Here is a 17,588-nt window from a genome sequence, read left to right on the forward strand (position 1 = left end):
TAGTAGTTGATCCGTACAAACCAGGCACCACGGTTTGGAACGCACGTTATTCTCGAATTAATTGCAAAGTTTAACCATCATAGAGCGAAAGTTTACCATTTGCACACGATTTAGGTCCTGTCAGTTTAAACATTCAAGTGATTTTAAACCATTCAAGTGCAAGAATATGCGGAAGAGAACTGAATTTGGTACTCCCGCACCGTTTTCTGTGTGCAAACACACAGTTACGCAGAAAGAATGCGAACACCAAATTCATTTCTCTTTCTAGTATTTTGGTCCTTGAACAGACACATACACGCAAAATTATATCAAAATGCCCGTCTCGCTGAGTAGCCTCATAAACACAGTCGCTTGTAAACAATTGACAGAAAACAGATATGCATCATTATATTGGATTCGTGCATTTGCTCTTAAAGTGACAGCAGCCTAATATTCCTGCTGCTGTCTGTGTCATTAATGTTAATCAAACAACAAAACACAAAGAGAAAATCACTTTTGTAGCTTTAACAAAGATTAATTATATTTAATTCATACAGTGAAGACTATGCAGAGTTATTTTACATTTGATTCAGGGCTCGACAATAAGGACTGCCCGATGGCCCGGGGCCAGTGTGAACAGTGCTCGGGACAGTTGACGGAACTGTCACTTGCCTGATCGGGCCAGTGCTGTAGGGTGTGCGATATATATCGTCTATGATATCGTAATTGTTGATTTAACGATCTGAAATGATCGAGTATGTCCCTCACTTTACAAAAACCAAACAAAAACACACCCCTTTAGTGCGCGCATACACTACGTGACGTAGGTTAGACTAGTGCGCGTACATATTTAGAGTGTATGCTTTCACTGCATGATTTAGTCTATTAAAATGCATTTAGAAAGCCCCCAGAATTAAAGATAAGGGGCAAAAATGCCCCTGTATGTCTTTTATATAATTTAATATAATTAACCAATATTACACAGAGCGCCGTTTTTTCCCAAATATCAGCATGATTTCAAATATGATATTGATTTTATACAACGTATAGTTTAATGAACAAGAACTTAATATCAAGTGACTTACATTTTAGACACCAAATCGCCTTTTTCACTCTATTTCACCAACAAAAACAGTTCCAAACAAAGTCCACCGCATTGTTTTGCGTCTCTGAGCAACACTTCCTGAATGAATCCGTTGAATCTCAATGACTCGCTCATTAAAAGTGATTCGCTGCCACCTACTGGCGGGCTTAATTTCATATTTAAAGTGTCTTGATTTTTTAAATAATTTCAAATAACAGTATTTAATGTTTTGAATTTTTCAACATTGCAAAACATTATTTATGCATCTGTAACTGTTCTTGACTGATTAACTAATAATGTCTAATCTATAGTTATATAGTTATACATTAGATTACAATTTCTGTACCTGGAAATCTTGTTTAAACCTACATGAAAAACTTGAAAAGCACTGTTTATTTAATTTATATGTTTGTTCTGTTGTATTTATTTGTGCTATTACTCATAATTTGATTATTTGTTACTATTTTATTACTTACTGTTTATTTGTCTAACAAAATTTAAAATTTAAGTGAGTTAATCTAATAGCTTTTGGTGTCATAACCCTATTTATTAAGGTTAAATGTAACAAAGACAACAAAAACAATAACTAGGCTTATTTTATAGGCCCATTTTCTTTTCTTTTACTTTATTAATTTTTTGTTGTGGGGCCAGTGAAAATTTTGGTGGGGCAAATAAAAATTTAAACCACTGGCCCATCGGGCCAGTAGAAAAAATTCTTAGCGTTGAGCCCTGTGATCATTCAATTTCTGTACCTGAATACCGTTAGACTTACCAGTCCCACTTTATATTAGGTGTCCTTAACTACTATGTACTTGCATCAAAAAATAAGTACTTATTGGGTTCATATTGAATTGCAAAACACTTTTGCTGCTATTGAGGTGGGATACGGGTAAGGTTAGGGAAAGCGTTGGTTGTATGGGTAGGTTTAAGGGTAGGGGTAAGGTGTAAGGCAGGGCTCGTCAACTGGCGGCCCATGGGCCAAATCCGGCCCGCCAACCCTCTGCATCCGGCCCGCGGCACACCAACCTCCCTCCTCCTCTTTTCCTGGCGGTGCAGCTAAATTTGGTTAGATACGTGGCCGCAGCGGCGCCTGCAGCTGTACGGATATATACGCACTGTTCGTACCATGCACGCTCCCTCCGACTGACCTGAGAAACGTTTTCCGTGCGAATATTTCAGCAGTTATTATGTGTGTCCCGTATTTCTGTTGACTGAACCAGCGATACCTTTCATTCTTGAATTAATCATTTTTTTTGTCTCAATTCTTTCTTTTCCATTCGTTTTGCTAAATGAGCTTGCATAACGATCTGAAACGATTTGGATTCGTTAGGACCGCTCTGTCACTGAATCATCTGAAGGTGTTTCTCGGTCAGTAACAACAAATACAGAACAAATATCGCTGTTTTCAAGTGTTTCACTAGTTTACTTTGAACTACACAGCACGGCCCAGTGGATAACGGAATGAAAGCTTAAAAGGAGCTGCGTGTATTTCCGGTCTCGGATACCATTATGAAACAGCGTTGCGACATCTGGTGATAAGCGTTTCAATTCAACACAGACCTCTCTTTTACAAACTACAAATCACTCAATGATTAAACTAGTTTTAAATCGAATGAAACAGCCTCAACAATCCCAACAAGACTGATGAGGAAAACAGGAGAAACGTGCCATGAATGAAGATAGAAGACTTTTAAATCCCAAAATCACCACCCTTACAAACATTTACCATGAATGAAGTGTAGTAAATTACCACAGTTTGTGGAAAAGTGGAATATTTATATTGAAAACTAAGTTACAGCCATTTATATTGCAATATATTTATTTGGTGGGTAGGGGAATATATAATTCATGTAATTAATTCATTAAGGAGTAGTTTGTACCTGTGTTTAGGCATTTTTATAGGCCTATATAACATAATATAATATCATTTGACATAGCCATGTATGGTTTTACCTGTGGTTACCAAGTCTCACTGTGAGAATATTTTCATTTAAGCCTAATAATTAGCCTAATAAAATATTTTTTACCAATAAGACCCCCCCGGGCCCACCTCAACTTTTTGATTTGATAATCTGGCCCTCGAATGAAACTACTTGAAGAGCCCTGGTGTAAGGGATGGGTCAAGAGTGTAATTATAAATGTAATTACAGAAATTAATTACAGATGTAATTACATGCAGGTGTTTTTAAAATATAAGTACAATGTAAAAACACGTATGTACACAATAAGTGCATTGTATCAAATGATTAATTTAAATTTAAGTACATAGTAGTTAAGGCCACTTAATATAAAGTGGGACCGGCTTACCTGAAAAACATAAAGCACTGTTTATTTTATTTGTATCTTAGTTCTAATGTATTTATCTATGCTTTTAATTTGTTTATTATTTTCTATACAGATTCACTCCCCTACAAAATCACCCCAATCATTCTAGAATGATTAATTCTTTCCAAATAGAGATATTCAAGTCATTTGGTGATTTTTTTTCTCCATATCGCAATATATATCGCAGAAAAACAAAATATCACAATGTCAGTTTTTTTTTTTTTTCCCCCAATATCGCGCAGCCACAACACTTTTCGCAGAAAACTTTTAACTTTTTCAAATTATGGCACAGCTGTAGTTGTAAACACTGTAAAAACAACACAGAAGAAATAAGAGTCTTGTTAAGTTGATACAAACGGCCTCAAACAAAACACTTGAATATATTTTAAACATTTTATCTGAACTTCACACATTTTGGCAAATCAGTGGCCATTGTTCTCAGTGTGGGCTGTCTGAGACTGAAACCAGACCAGAGTTGATCCAGTCCTGCTGCTGAATCATAAATGTCCAGTATGACGTGTTTGTCTCATGTAGTTTGTGTGATCATAAGCATATGGAACAGTTGTGGTTTTATAAGGGGTGAATTAAAGCTATGTTGAAAATCAGGCTTAACATTTAGAACATTCTTCAAGTTTGGCATTTGTGAAGAATCCCAATACCCCTCATTAAAACCTTAAGAACGCAATCAAGTCAATTAAATAATATATTACTTAAACTGTAAAGTCCTGGTAATTATCCCAATTCAACTAAACCCAAGCTAGACAAGAAGAGGAAAGCTTTTAAAGACAGCAGGCAGGATGTGCTCAAGACTTCAGGAAACGTAATGAGTTTCACAAAAGCCACAGCCTAGTCTATTTTACATAAAGAATAATGCATATGGTGATGTTGAGCAATCATCTCTCAAGAGAACTGCAGTATAGCAGATACAGAAGTACAATCAAATGCTTTATGTTGAAACAATGACACTGACAATGTTAATTAAATTAATGATAACAGTACTTTGAAAATGTGGTCCAATCAAATTATCATGCTGTACTTCTTCAATTACGAGAGCCATTAACTCTCTAAGAGCAGGTTTTGAAACGAGGCTGATTCTTTGGAAATGTGACTTGCTAGTGCAGTTTTTCTTTCCAAACATGACAAAATGAAGGAAATAAGTCAAAGAAAACTATTTTTTGCATTAAAAAAAAAATCCACCCCAAGTGTGATGCAAATTTTCAGCCAACTTTTCTAAGAAAAGTTCACAAAGCTGCTCTCGCACTTTGATCCTTCATGTGATATTACAGTAAAATACATCCTATGAATAAAAGTATATACATATTAAAATGCCATAGTTGCAGTTGGAACCAAATGTGGTATTATTATTATTTTACAAAGCGAACAAAAACGTTTTTTGTGAAAGTAAAAAAAAAAAAACAGTTTAATCACAGTGCAAACTAGTGTTGAGGAAGCATTATTCCATATTAAAATGTCACTGTGAAAATTAGTGCTTGGTGTGAATATGCCTTAATATTACTGCTTGATCCTTCATTCAACTGACTTTAGGAAAAAGCTACTGTACTCCACATCCTGTATAATCTAAAATCACTCTGCTCCCAAAATGATGTCAGCCGCCAACTAACATTAAAACGATATGGATAATATGACAGTTTCATTGATATGACTAAAATCTTTTCAGCAGATCTTTTGTACAGACAGCACTCTGCAGGGAGGCTAGACAAAAGCTGTAAACATGCTAAAAAAAAAAAAAAATAAGGAAGCAGGCGACTAATATGCACTTCTATACTGAAAGTACAAAGCCTTTTCATTCTGGTAGATACACACTACCTGTACTCTCCAGAGACGATTTCAAACACTTTCCAAGCTTGTTTGTCTTTTGTGTGCGAGTGTGCTGTACAGTTTTAAATTCCCCAGCAGAGTCTTTTCCTTTAAATGCAGTTATATTGTTATTTTGCTCATTGTAATTGTTCTACCATCACAGAAAGTGTTTTTTTAGTTCATGAATGAGTGACTTTCAGGAAAACTCACGAAATTTCCAAAGTCAAATTTCCAACGAAATGCTTTTGCTTAAAGAAAATTATGCCTATTTTTGCACTCATTAAGGTTTTTACAGAGAGACATGATTTTTCTTTATATATAAACAATACATAATTGTCATTAAAATAATTTCTAGAGGCAAAAATATAAATGTTAATATAATTGTATCTTAATAAAAGCAGGCTTCTTTTTTATATACATTTTATATATACAGTACCTGTCAAAAGTTAGGAAACATTACAATTTTTATGTCTTTGAAGGAAGTGTCTTATGTAAAACAGTAATATTGTGAAATATTATTTCAATTTAAAATAGCTGTTTTCTATGTGAATGTATAGTGAAGGGTAATTTATTCCTGTGATCAAAGCTGAATTTTCAGCATCATTACTCCAGTCTTCAGTGTCACATGATCCTTCAGAAATCATTCAAATATGATGATTTGATGATCATGAAACATTTCTGATTATTATCAATGTTGAAAACAGTTGTGCTGTCTTATATATAATGCCTGTGGTGTATTATGCGATTGATTATTATGATTGCGGTTATGTTTATGGTGGACAATGTGCCACTGTATTTACAGGCTGTTTGTGATAGATTCTACCCAAAGATCCAAGATCTATTAAATGTTGTCCAGTATGTTGGGCTCACACTGGAAACCCTCAGAGAACTTCATAAATGCATGCACTCTCTCAATCTCTCAGATTAAATACATACACTGGGTATTATATTATCTAGGCACTGTATTACATAATGATGTCAAGCAAACACCAGTCCCTTTCAATTCTCTAAAGCAAAGATAATACTGATTTATACATCCATATCTAAAATGTGAATGTTAGCATCACAAACAATCCTAAAATCATCCTAATATAACCGGGTATCTGATACAAGTTTTCAGCTGTTATATTTTTAAGCGTCCCATCAATGTGCAATATTCTCCTGAAAAAGCGATTCTAAATTGCCTTTAAATTGCCTTCATCTAATCTCTCATACTTTCCATTGCTTTAAATATATTTGCTCTAACAGCAAATGTCATGATTTATATTAAAAGCTGCTCTTCACACTGTGGCTGTCAGGTTTAATGGTAGTGAATGGACAGCCTTTTAACTTTGCTGTTGTTGACTCTGGAGTGACACGTGCAGAGAATAGTGGAGAGATGGGCACAAAAAGGCCATCCCACATCTAAAGGCGTCAGTGGGATAGCCGGCATCCAAATGTCAACTACGTGAGGAACATTAGAACAGGGTGTATCTCAGGTACTACTGTGCTCACCCCTTTCATGGAAGATTACACCTCAAAAACAGCACATACTAACTGCAGTCTGAGCCTACAGTACCATTTTGTAATGCCACTGTAAAAAGGTATTATAAATGTACTAAAAAGTACTACAACCCAGGATTGTCAAAAGTACCAGTACTTCTGTAGCAAATTTGCATTTTAAAAATGTAATGGTACCAGTCTTACTGCAATAGCGGTTGTACCGAGCACCGGGTCAATCCGGTACCCGGTCTCATGCGCATTTGTGTAAGCTCTCTGTGAAGAACGGCAAAGGTTTCTATTTACAATCTGTTTTTGCAGTGTTGAACATTGTATCAATGGATCAATACCAGACTACCGACAAGCTTCAGGACAAACGATACGGTTATCGATACTTGTGTTGTATCTCCACATATTTCTGTGTTAATGGCGAATTAGAAGCTGCTGCTTGTCATTTATCAACAAAGGTGGCAACACTAATAATATAATGAATCATTTACAAACAAAACACGCCATCTACCTCAACCAATGTGCTGTCTTTACTATGTCTCTGTCGTCTCCCAGCTCCAACTCCCCTGCCTCAGGTGAAGGTAACATTCATTATAAAATAAGTCTTTAGTTAGTACTAGTTAGGGTTGGGAATCGAATACTTGAGGTCAGGAATCAGATACTTGTAATAAAATTAAAATTTTGATTCCTCTTATCGATTCCTTTGTGTGCATTTCAATATGACTTTAAACCATTCAAGCGCGAGACGAGTTTTCTGTGCTGCACGCTTGTGTAACAGTGCAGATCCGCGTAGCTCTTAAAGTGACAGCACTAATATTCCTGCTGCCGTCTCTAAAACAACACTAGTCAAACAACAAAAGGAGATGGTCCTCACTGCAGAACACAAGATCCAACTCCTCCCACTTTACATATCCCTAAACCTAGCCGTCTCCGCCCCCTGGATCTCGTGTGTTCTGCAGTGAGGGGCTACTGAACAAAAGACAAGGAGAAAAATTCACTTATTCTTGACTTAGTAACTTTTGTAACTATATTTGTTATGTATATTTTATTTATAAAGTGCAGTGTTATTTTACATTTGATTACAGTTTCTGTACCTGAATAACTGAACATCTTAAACACTGTTTATTTCAATCATATCTTTGTTCAGTTGTATTTATTTGTTGCGATTGCTTTTTTTTTTTTTTTTTTTCCTTTTTTATAATTACTGAGTGTTTTACTTGTCTTTAATAATGCTTAAAATTTACATTAGGCCAGTTGTTTTTGCTATGGTATTTTTAAACCATAGGCACAGATTCTTGTGTAAGTGTTCTTTAGCCTGTTGATTTTCGTTCATGACTTGCTCCCTGAGAAAGTCAATATGTTGATTTTCTTAAATAAAAATAGCTAGAGACGCCAGAATTCTCCATTACGTTCTGCTGTGCTCCTATGCACATGATATTCAAATATGTTGTGCTGTGGTATGCTGAGGAAATCTCTCTCTCTCTTTGAAGGGCAATTTATTTTTAAAAAAAAAAGTGTTTTATGTGCCTTTTTCTATTTGCTTAGAGGCATTAGTAAACTGCAGTACTAAAGTTCAGCAGTAATAAAATAAATAGAAATTTTCAACATCTTTTCACATTGTCTTTTTGCACCAAATTATAGAGTAGTATCGATAACAGTATCGATCTTACCGGTATCGATAAGCGGTATCGGTAATGGTATTGATAAAATTCAAACGATACCCATATCCTTGACCGCTTTCTGAAATAACCCATTCATAATTTGAAAAGTTTTATTTTTCATGCTAAGCTTTACACACTGCAAAGTTTCAGAAGTCACAACCTTACTAAAATGTTGGATTGAATCTTAAATTGTGATGTTTGACAACGGATGAGACAAAAAAATCTGGTATGTCAAAATAGTTTCTTTGTTTTTCCATGGTATTACTAACTTTACATTTGATTTTTTATTTAACCGATCAATATTTGAAGGCTACATGCTAATGTTTTAATGTATTATTTACATAGAGCATTAAAAATTAACCAATTTCATTTATTTAATACTTTTAATTTTCAAACAGTAATAATTTTAATTTTTGAATTTTTAATTTAAATCATTTTCAAATAAAAAAAAAAAAAAAAAAATTAAAACAAAAGAGTTACAATTGTTTTTACTAATGTTGGTACTGAAAACCATGAAATCTGATTGGTATTGGTGCTACTGAAATTCTGTAACCGTGACATTTTTTGGGGGGTGGGGTGGGGGGGTAATGCTGTGTTTTTCACACAATCCATCCAAAAACATTGACCATTTTGGTTTGTATAAGTTTCTTGATTTTTGATGTGCCACAAATCACACTGTGTTCAACAAAAACCAGTGCAAGTGTTCCTACCGAGTGTTTGTTCCAATCTGGGTGTTTTATTCTTCTACCCTACAGTTTTATTCATGGTTTTTGAGAATGAGGATATGTTGGCACCTGCTTAGTTTGGTCCCTTATCATATAATGAATACGCTTTTTATATAAATATTAGGACTGTCTAACATTAACGCTGTAATTTTTTTTAAGACAGTTTATTTTGTCATTATAATGGGTTCATTCTTTTCTGTGTGATTCCTATACTGATCACAATATTTGGAGCAGATTGGACAAACTGGAGTCACAGGCACGTGTCCATGCTCACTCACACAAAACCAGTTTATCAAAAATAAACAAACTGTTAAGATTCTGTTTTCAAAAACATAAAAAAAATCTTATTGGCACCAAATCTGCATTTTTTTGACCAAATTTAAAATAACTACATTCTATTCTATTTCTATTTGAATTTTCAGCATCATTACTCCAGTCTTCAGTGTCACATGATCCTTCAGAAATCATTCTAATATGATGATTTGCTGCTCAAGAAACATTTATGATTATTATCAATGTTGAAAAAAGTTGTGCTGCTTAATTTAGTGTAGAAACTGCAATTGTGTTTTCAGAAACAAAAATGAAAATCTTTTGTAATATTATAAATGTTTTTACCATCATTCTTGATATTCTTAATGCTTCCTAAATGAATAGTTAAAAAACCTCATAGTCACACTTTTGAACCATAATGTAAAGATTAAAAAAAAAAACTGAAAAAAGACAATAAATGACAGCAAAATATGTATGAACTAAACATGTTGTGAGAGGTACAGACCACAGAAAACTTTATCAAAACATAAAAAAATGCGTCTGTCTACCTCAGACTTAAGCAGACAGATCACACCAGAACATGGTTTACCAGAAAAGCCTTCAGATTCCTGAAGGACAATGAATGTGGTACGACTGAGCGATCTTCTGTTTGCTAAACAGATCTCCAAGTGGGCTTTATCCACAGTGGACTGCACTCTTGGGTCACAAATAAGCAGCTGTGCATGATATAATTAATTAATGTGGAGGCGGTCTTGCAAATATGAACTTTAATGCTGAGGCTTGAGATTGCAACGTAACGTGATCCATTTTACTTTGTGAACAGTTCTTTATCAGTTCTCTGATCTTTGCTGTGGCAGCTAGTCAGAGATTTTGACGGAGAAGAACAATTTAATGTTAATAAAATCCTAGTTATTCATTTCATTTCATGTATCAGAATGTGTATTTCTTGTGTAATGTCAGCATTGTCACACCATAAAATATTACCACTGCTTTTTCCCGTGAACAGATGTAATTACAACTAGGGATGCACCGAAAATTCTGGGCCAAAACCGAAAATTCTGGATGCACTTAGCCGAAAACTGAAACTTATTTAATAATCAGCACTCAAATAGCTAAAACCGAGTTGTAAAAACATTTAAATTGCACATAATGCAGTTTTCATATCAGCTTTTTAATAACAGAATTGTTTCTACTCCAGCTGTAATTACAATAAACTGTAATAATTTATTCAAACATGCTTTAAATAATGAAGACATCACTAACACATTAAGTAAAAATATAATGAACATACAGTGCATTTATTTAGCGAAATGCTCTTCTCTAGAGTTTGCTAACTAATGAGTCTATGGACATTGAATAGCTTTCTTGAGGTAAATGTAACATTAATTATGGCCTACAAGCTGTTTTATTGACATCTTTCCCTGGTTGAAATACTGATTGAACGATTACTCGAGACAGGATTCATTTCAGTAAATTGTACTTTATCTTTCAACATACCTTCTGGTGTTCATTCATGTTTATTTGGTGTTATAACTAGTAGTAAAGATGAGATTTAATACGGTCATGCCGTATTAAAGAGTGCTAAAACGACATTAATGTTTTGAATTTCGTAATAAAATTGACACACAGCTGACATGTTTAACTGTTGTAGCTTATCCACGTTGTGTGCACAAAATAGACACTGAACACAGTCTAAACGTGCCATCAGAGAAGCGCTAATTAAACATGTTTTGGTCACTGTTTTCAGCCCGAAACCGAAAATAGCTGTTTCAGACGAAAATTTCAGTGCATCGCTTATTACAACTATTTGGAGAATTGTGCTGTAGGGTGAGTCTGAGGGGAAAGGGAAGGAGAGCGGGATACAAAAATCAACAGACTTTGCCTGTACTGGTAAAAAAAAATTGCCAATCACCATTGAGCATTTCACATTCAGTGCTGAGAAATAACACATTGCAGAGGAGGCTAGCCTCTCTTGGTAGATCAACCAATCATCGTAGAGATGTAAACTGCTCCCGCTGATAAGCTAGCAACGACCTTAATTATGGAGGGTAGAAATATAGAATTATTGATCAACATTAAATTTATCAAGCTGCCATACAAGCAGCAGCTACAAATAAAAACATTAAAGAAGACCCCACGGTAAGTTGGACATAGGCTACAGCAGTCATCTTCACTAAACGGCCAAACATGCTCACGTGGACATTTAAATAGACAGCAAGATGGATTTTTTCTTCAAGTGATAGGTGAGTGAAATTATATTTATATTGTCTTGCTTTGTGTAATTACATTTTATTTTCTTCTGTCTAAAAGTGCCAAAAAAAAAAAAAAACATTGGAAAGCACAAACAAACAATTAAAAACCATCGGGAGGGGATCCCAAGACTGCTACAATTTAGTGTGAATCCTCTATTTCTGTCCTACAGAGTTCAGACACAACTCCAACTTCACCTCAACACACCTGCCTGGAAGAGTCTAGTTAGTATGCCTAGACCTTAAAGGGATACTTCACCAAAAATAAAAATTCTGTCATCATTTACTCAAGTTTTTCTGTTTCATACTATGGAAGTCAATGAAGACCATCAACTATTTGGTTACTGACATTCTTCAAAATATCTTCTTTTGTTTTGGTGTCAACTAAATGGATAAATGTAAATGTAAATGTTTCAGCGTTTCAGAGTGGCTCGGTTCACAGAAAATGCAACTAAATGACAAAAAAAACTCAATAACTAAAGCCCGGGATACACTGCACGATTTTAGCAATCCTATAAGATCATTACTTTATCACACTGTGTGACATGGATCTATTAAACTTGGGTACGACATGCATGTAGACTGTACGATGATGACACCTGTTGACTCGTAGGCTACGATGCAAGTTTCTATAGAAGAATAAAACGTCATCAGCATGCGCTAGTGGTAAACAAAACACCTTGTTGAATCACACTTTGGCAGTTGTAGTTTTTATTTGCGCTGAAAATAAAAAGGAAGCGGCGAAAGAAGAAGGGAAAAGAGCTTGAGGTAAACGGTTTTAAGTATTAGCGCCATGCCGCTTTGATTTCATGTCACATTTCTATTGGCTGGTCAGTAGATGTAGGTCGTAGCAGCAAACACACTGTGTGATGATCATGCTGAATTTCTGACACTGTCAGAAAACTATCGAAGGCTATCTTTGGTCGCAAGACCAGGAAAACAGCCGTCTTTGAACCTCTCTCACTGCATGACACAGGACCACCGATTAAGAGCCAAGATCAAAGAAATCGCCACGATGGTTTCACGATGGCAATCTTTCATCTGGGACAGCCAAAAATAGTGCAGCGTATCCTGGCCTTAAAGCAACTAGTAACAAAATGATGAACGCAAGCTGCAAAGAAAAGTTAAATAAGGTTGAACATCATTTAGCTGTATATCTCAGCTATAAAAGAGGTCTTCCAATTACTTATTTTTATCTTAAATTTTTTCTTCTATGGTTCTACATAGTCAAAAAACTCCATTCTCCATCTTCATTAGCTTACTGTCTTTGGTAAACAGTTTCGTCTAATAAATTATTAGACAAAACCGTCAAAAAACGAAAGTAAATGGTATATGAATGTATTATAGCTTTTGGCTTTTTTAATAATAGAAATGCTAACCTTATAATACTGTACTTTCTCCATCAGTATTCAGCATATATCTATTTTTATTATTTAAACAAGTCTTTTAATATTCAATAAACAGTTAATTCTAGGAAACGTGTGTACTCTGTGCGAACTGATATGTCCCATTCCAACTTCTGTTTTCAATAAGTACATGAAAATCAGATCAGGTGACAATCATGTCATATAAATTAATTTACAAACATTTCTCACCTCGTTTTGTAGTTCGTCATCACTCTTTGTGGAGGCAAGCATCTCAAAAAGAGAGGTGGAGAGCTCTTCGGCACTGGACGATACCATATTTCCCTCGTTCAGGTATTTCTCCACCTCTTGTCTCAGGATGGATCCGTCTGCGTTTCTCTGCTCCAGTTCTTCCGCTGAGTAAGCATCATCTCTCTCAGCTCCAGCCCTTCGCTCACCAACATGATTATTTAGGAGGCTGTGAAAGTCCATGGCCTGATCCATGTCAGTCCCCTCTGACCAGGGCACAGTATCGTGAGCATCCAGCACATACGTGTCAAATGAGAAAGCAATGTTCCGTCCGAAGACAGAACCGCGGTTCACCGTCTTGAGAGAACTCTGTGTTTGGATGAAAGCATCCACCTGAGATTCTCCGATCTGGGCCACTAAACGACCCACAGCTGCACAAGACAACTCGGCAGCAGACGCCGGAAAAGGTCCAAACATCTGTTTTATGGCCCTGGTTTCCTCATGACCGATCTTGTCTTTGTTGTGGAATGTTTTAAACAAGAAGACTCCAGCACTTTCAATGGTGTCCTGCCCAAAATCCGTACCAACTGCAAAAAAAAAAAAAAAAAAAAAAAAAAGTAAAAGAAACACATTAATTTGTTCACACACACAAAAACATGTGTAAATGTTCAGAATTAATCTGAACTAAATACAGACTATCCGCCTTATTTTTAGCATAACAGCAGATGCAGCTATTTGTAAATTGAAAAAGGCTCATCCTCTTCCAGTTATTTTTAGATGTACAAAACCGATTGTTATGCTGCTTGATATTGCAAACTGCTATTTCTTTCCAACTTTTTGCCACAATTACTGTTCAAATATGTCTACTTCCCTGCTAAATAGCAGATTTTTAGCATATTGTTATACGGTTGCTAGAGCAGGGGTGGCTAACGTCGGTACTGGAGAGCCACAGACCTGCAGAGTTCAGCTCCAGCCCTAATTGAACACACCTGAACAAGCTCATCAAGGCCTGAAGGGTTGCTAGAAAGCTATAGGTGGGTGAGTTTTTAATCAGGGTTGGAGCTAAACTTTGCAGGACTTAGGCTCTCCAGGACCGGAGTTCGCCACCCCTGTGCTGGAGTATTGAATTTTTCATTTTTGGGTGAACTATTCCTTTAATTCATGTTATTTAAGCTATCACTTATTTGTTACCAGTGTGATGAAGTGTAGAATAGAGACAGGAAAAACTTTTGCAAAAATGGCTCGGAGGAGACTCTGTATGAGTCAGAGACTTTACATGGTATCTGTATCGGAGTCATGGCATGAGAACACTAGTGGACTCAGTGCTGGACAAATTTGTATGGATATTTCAGTCTCTACAAAAGCAGTGAGTCCTTTATGTAAAAGGCAGTGAACTGCAAAGAACTTGAAGGACCTCCAGATAAGGAAAAGACTGGAAGTGTATGATGCAGCAGCTAAAGAAGCCTCACTGTGAGAATGAAAACTCTACAGCAACAAGCTGGATTGTGAAGCAATCAAACAATTTTTCAAGCTTAGTCAAAGACCTGAAGCTGTTTTCCAACACACTTGAATCAGAATGGTGGGTAGCACTGTTGCATCACAGGTCAGAAGGTCCCTGGTCCGAATCCCGGCTAAGCCAGGAGGCCTTTCTGTGTGGAGTGTGCATGTTCTCCCCGTGTCTGTGTGGGTTGTCCTTCACCCCAATCCAAAGACATGCAGCAAAGGTGAATTAGAGACACTAAATTGTCCATAGGTTCGAGTGTGTGTGTTAATGTCTGTGAGCCCTTTGATGGACTGGCCATCTATCCAGGGTGTTTCCCCAACTTGCAGCCAGAGATGTGGCTACCTGCGGACGGATGGACGGACAGTCCTCTACTCAGAAACTACTAGAAGACCATGCCCGCATATCTCCTATACCGAAACTGTCCCTCTCTGCTGCAGAATCTGCATCATGGTGGTGAGTGCCACTTGGGTACCTCTGGTCTACCAACTGAGCTACAAGAATATTTTCCATTCGTCATTCTGGGTTGTTTTGAGGAAAGAAAAGAGGGTCCTCATAGTGTAGAAAACCCAGAAGAACGTCCCTTGAAGGTCAAAAGGTCCTGAATATTCTTGAATCTGAGAGTACCTTGAAGATAAGGTTTGCTTGCAAGAGCATAACCTTGTTGCTTTTGCTTCTGTTAGTGTCTTTCCAGGATGGAGATTCAGAACTTTATGTATGTTTCCGTGTCCTACCTCACAGGTTGGAGACTTAAAACATGGGTGTTTCTGGAATGGAAAGTAAAATGTGGATGAATTCTATTGTTTTTTTGTTTTTGTTTTTTTATCTAAAGACCTAAAACACAGAAAAAGCTGTGTCCACTTGAGGGATACTTTAATACCCTTATCCCCTGTGCGATTTCAGACACTCACATAAACCCTTTTCAGACCACTGCAAAAAATGCTTTTCTTACTTAGATTTTTTGTCTTGTTTCCAGTCCAAATATCTAAAAATTCTTAAATCAAGAAGCATAGTATAGACAAGTAAAAATTATTGTCTTGTTCTCAGAAAAAATAAGTCAAAATTAAGTGAGTTTTTGCTTAAAACAAGCAAAATAATCTGCCAATGGGGTAAGCTAAATAATCTTGTTCTCGGTTTGAAATAAGATTATTTTGCTTTTTTTTTTTTTTTTTTCTCCAGTGAGGAGTCAGTTAACCTGATACTCACGTCAAAGCAGTTGGTACACAGCACAACTGTACTGTCTGGCGAGCAATTTATATTCGCTAAACGTTCAATGTCAATGAGCTTTCAGTGGTGCAGCTACAGCTTTGGATAGAAAAAAAAAGAAAATAAAAAGACAGTGTGCAAATGATTTGGTGAAAAGCATGGCCATTCTGTTCAACAAAAACAACTAGAAAGTGCATATTAGTGTTAATTTTGTCAGTTATATATATTTTTTATTTAGTCTTAGACCTGTGTCAAATGAACTTTTTTTAGTTTTTATCATATTAAGTCAAACTTGTCTTGTTTTTGTTTAGTTACCTTTTAGTCGACTAAATGTCTGAGCATTTTAGTCTAGTTTTTGTCACATTTTTGTCATGCTGAATAATGGCTAAATTGATTTAAAAAAAATTATTTGAGAGATCCATGCTTGGATTTATTACAGTTCATCACTGAGAAGGTTTGATCGGTGGATTTAAAAACAAAGATTGGTTTTGGTCAAGTTTTTATTTTATAACTACATTTTTCGTCAACGATATTGCATGTTGATATAGTTTCATTTATCGTTTAACGACATTGGAGTTATCTCGTCATAGTCTCGTCTTAGTCATGGAAAAAAAGGTCGTTAACAAACATTTTTCCTCATAGATTTCATTAACAAAAGTAACACTAGTGTTTGGCAGCGCAAGTGCATGCTTTTGGGATGCCTAGTAGCTTATGTGATATGGTTGTGTAAGATCTGGGATTATGGGAGAGACTTTATAAATTAGAGGCTATGGTGTATATACTATCCACTTATACTATGCATTATGTACTCTACCATGTAGTGTATGAGGTTTGGAGGTTTTTGTCACCCAGCATCGGCGTCTGATAGCCCTTCACCTTCAACTACACATGGAAAGCTGCGACAGATTAGTGCATGAAGTCTCCAACATCCCACACTTTGATTTTTCAGGTAAATTAAGTGCATCATATTTTATTAGAATTGTCTGCTCACACTGAACATGGCATAGAATACTGCATAAGTACAAGAATTGGGATGCGCCTTAGGTCTTGGTGAAGCATGACAGATCCCCTCTTACAGGTGATCAAGGGTATTTTTTCAAACCACAGGAGGTGATAGAAAGGCCAAAGTTCCTCAATAATTTCTATGGTAAGTCACACTTGAATCTTAGGAGTGAGATTCAGAATAAAAAAAGAGTGAACCTGTGGCCAATAAGACATCCCCCTCTTCACAGGGCATGTTGTTGTCTTATCTGATGACCAAAGACATTTGTTCCTACAGAAACCCAATCACACTGAAGTGAACCTTTTCCACAGTGACGTCTGAAAAGAGGGTTTAGAATGCCATTCTGTCTTCTGTCCACTTCACAAAGCACAGAGATCAAAAAGAGAGAGAACATAATTGTGGAATAGTCCTACAAGTTCCTGGGAGTTTGCCATCACTCAAGGTGAACAAGATAGACAACACATTGGCGTTGTCCCAATGCCAGCCCATACTTCCTACCCCATCCCAGCCATTCACGACAGGATCAGAACACCAAGATTAAACATAGTGACAAAGAAAGACCATTCATGGTTATTTAACCACAGCAGAGTTACGAGGAACTGGTATAAAATTGAATTAAATTCATCAGGACAACTGAATGCCATTGAAGTGAGGTGTGGCTACATAATCATGAATCATTAGATGCTA

The 17,588-nt window shown here is 36.2% G+C and overlaps 1 protein-coding gene across 2 annotated transcripts in view; it reads right to left on the bottom strand.

Annotated features, from left to right (window-relative positions):
* The window catches only part of ascc3 (activating signal cointegrator 1 complex subunit 3), a 204,218-nt gene that overhangs the window by 176,691 nt on the left and 9,939 nt on the right, over positions 1-17,588 (bottom strand). For both annotated transcript variants that reach the window (XM_051865221.1, XM_051865222.1), the window contains exon 4: positions 13,195-13,778. In XM_051865221.1, the coding sequence (XP_051721181.1) occupies positions 13,195-13,778 (584 nt within the window). The remainder of the gene's footprint in view (positions 1-13,194; positions 13,779-17,588) is intronic.

Source organism: Ctenopharyngodon idella, chromosome 16, assembly GCF_019924925.1.
Source record: "Ctenopharyngodon idella isolate HZGC_01 chromosome 16, HZGC01, whole genome shotgun sequence".
Classification (NCBI taxonomy): Eukaryota; Metazoa; Chordata; class Actinopteri; order Cypriniformes; family Xenocyprididae; genus Ctenopharyngodon; species Ctenopharyngodon idella.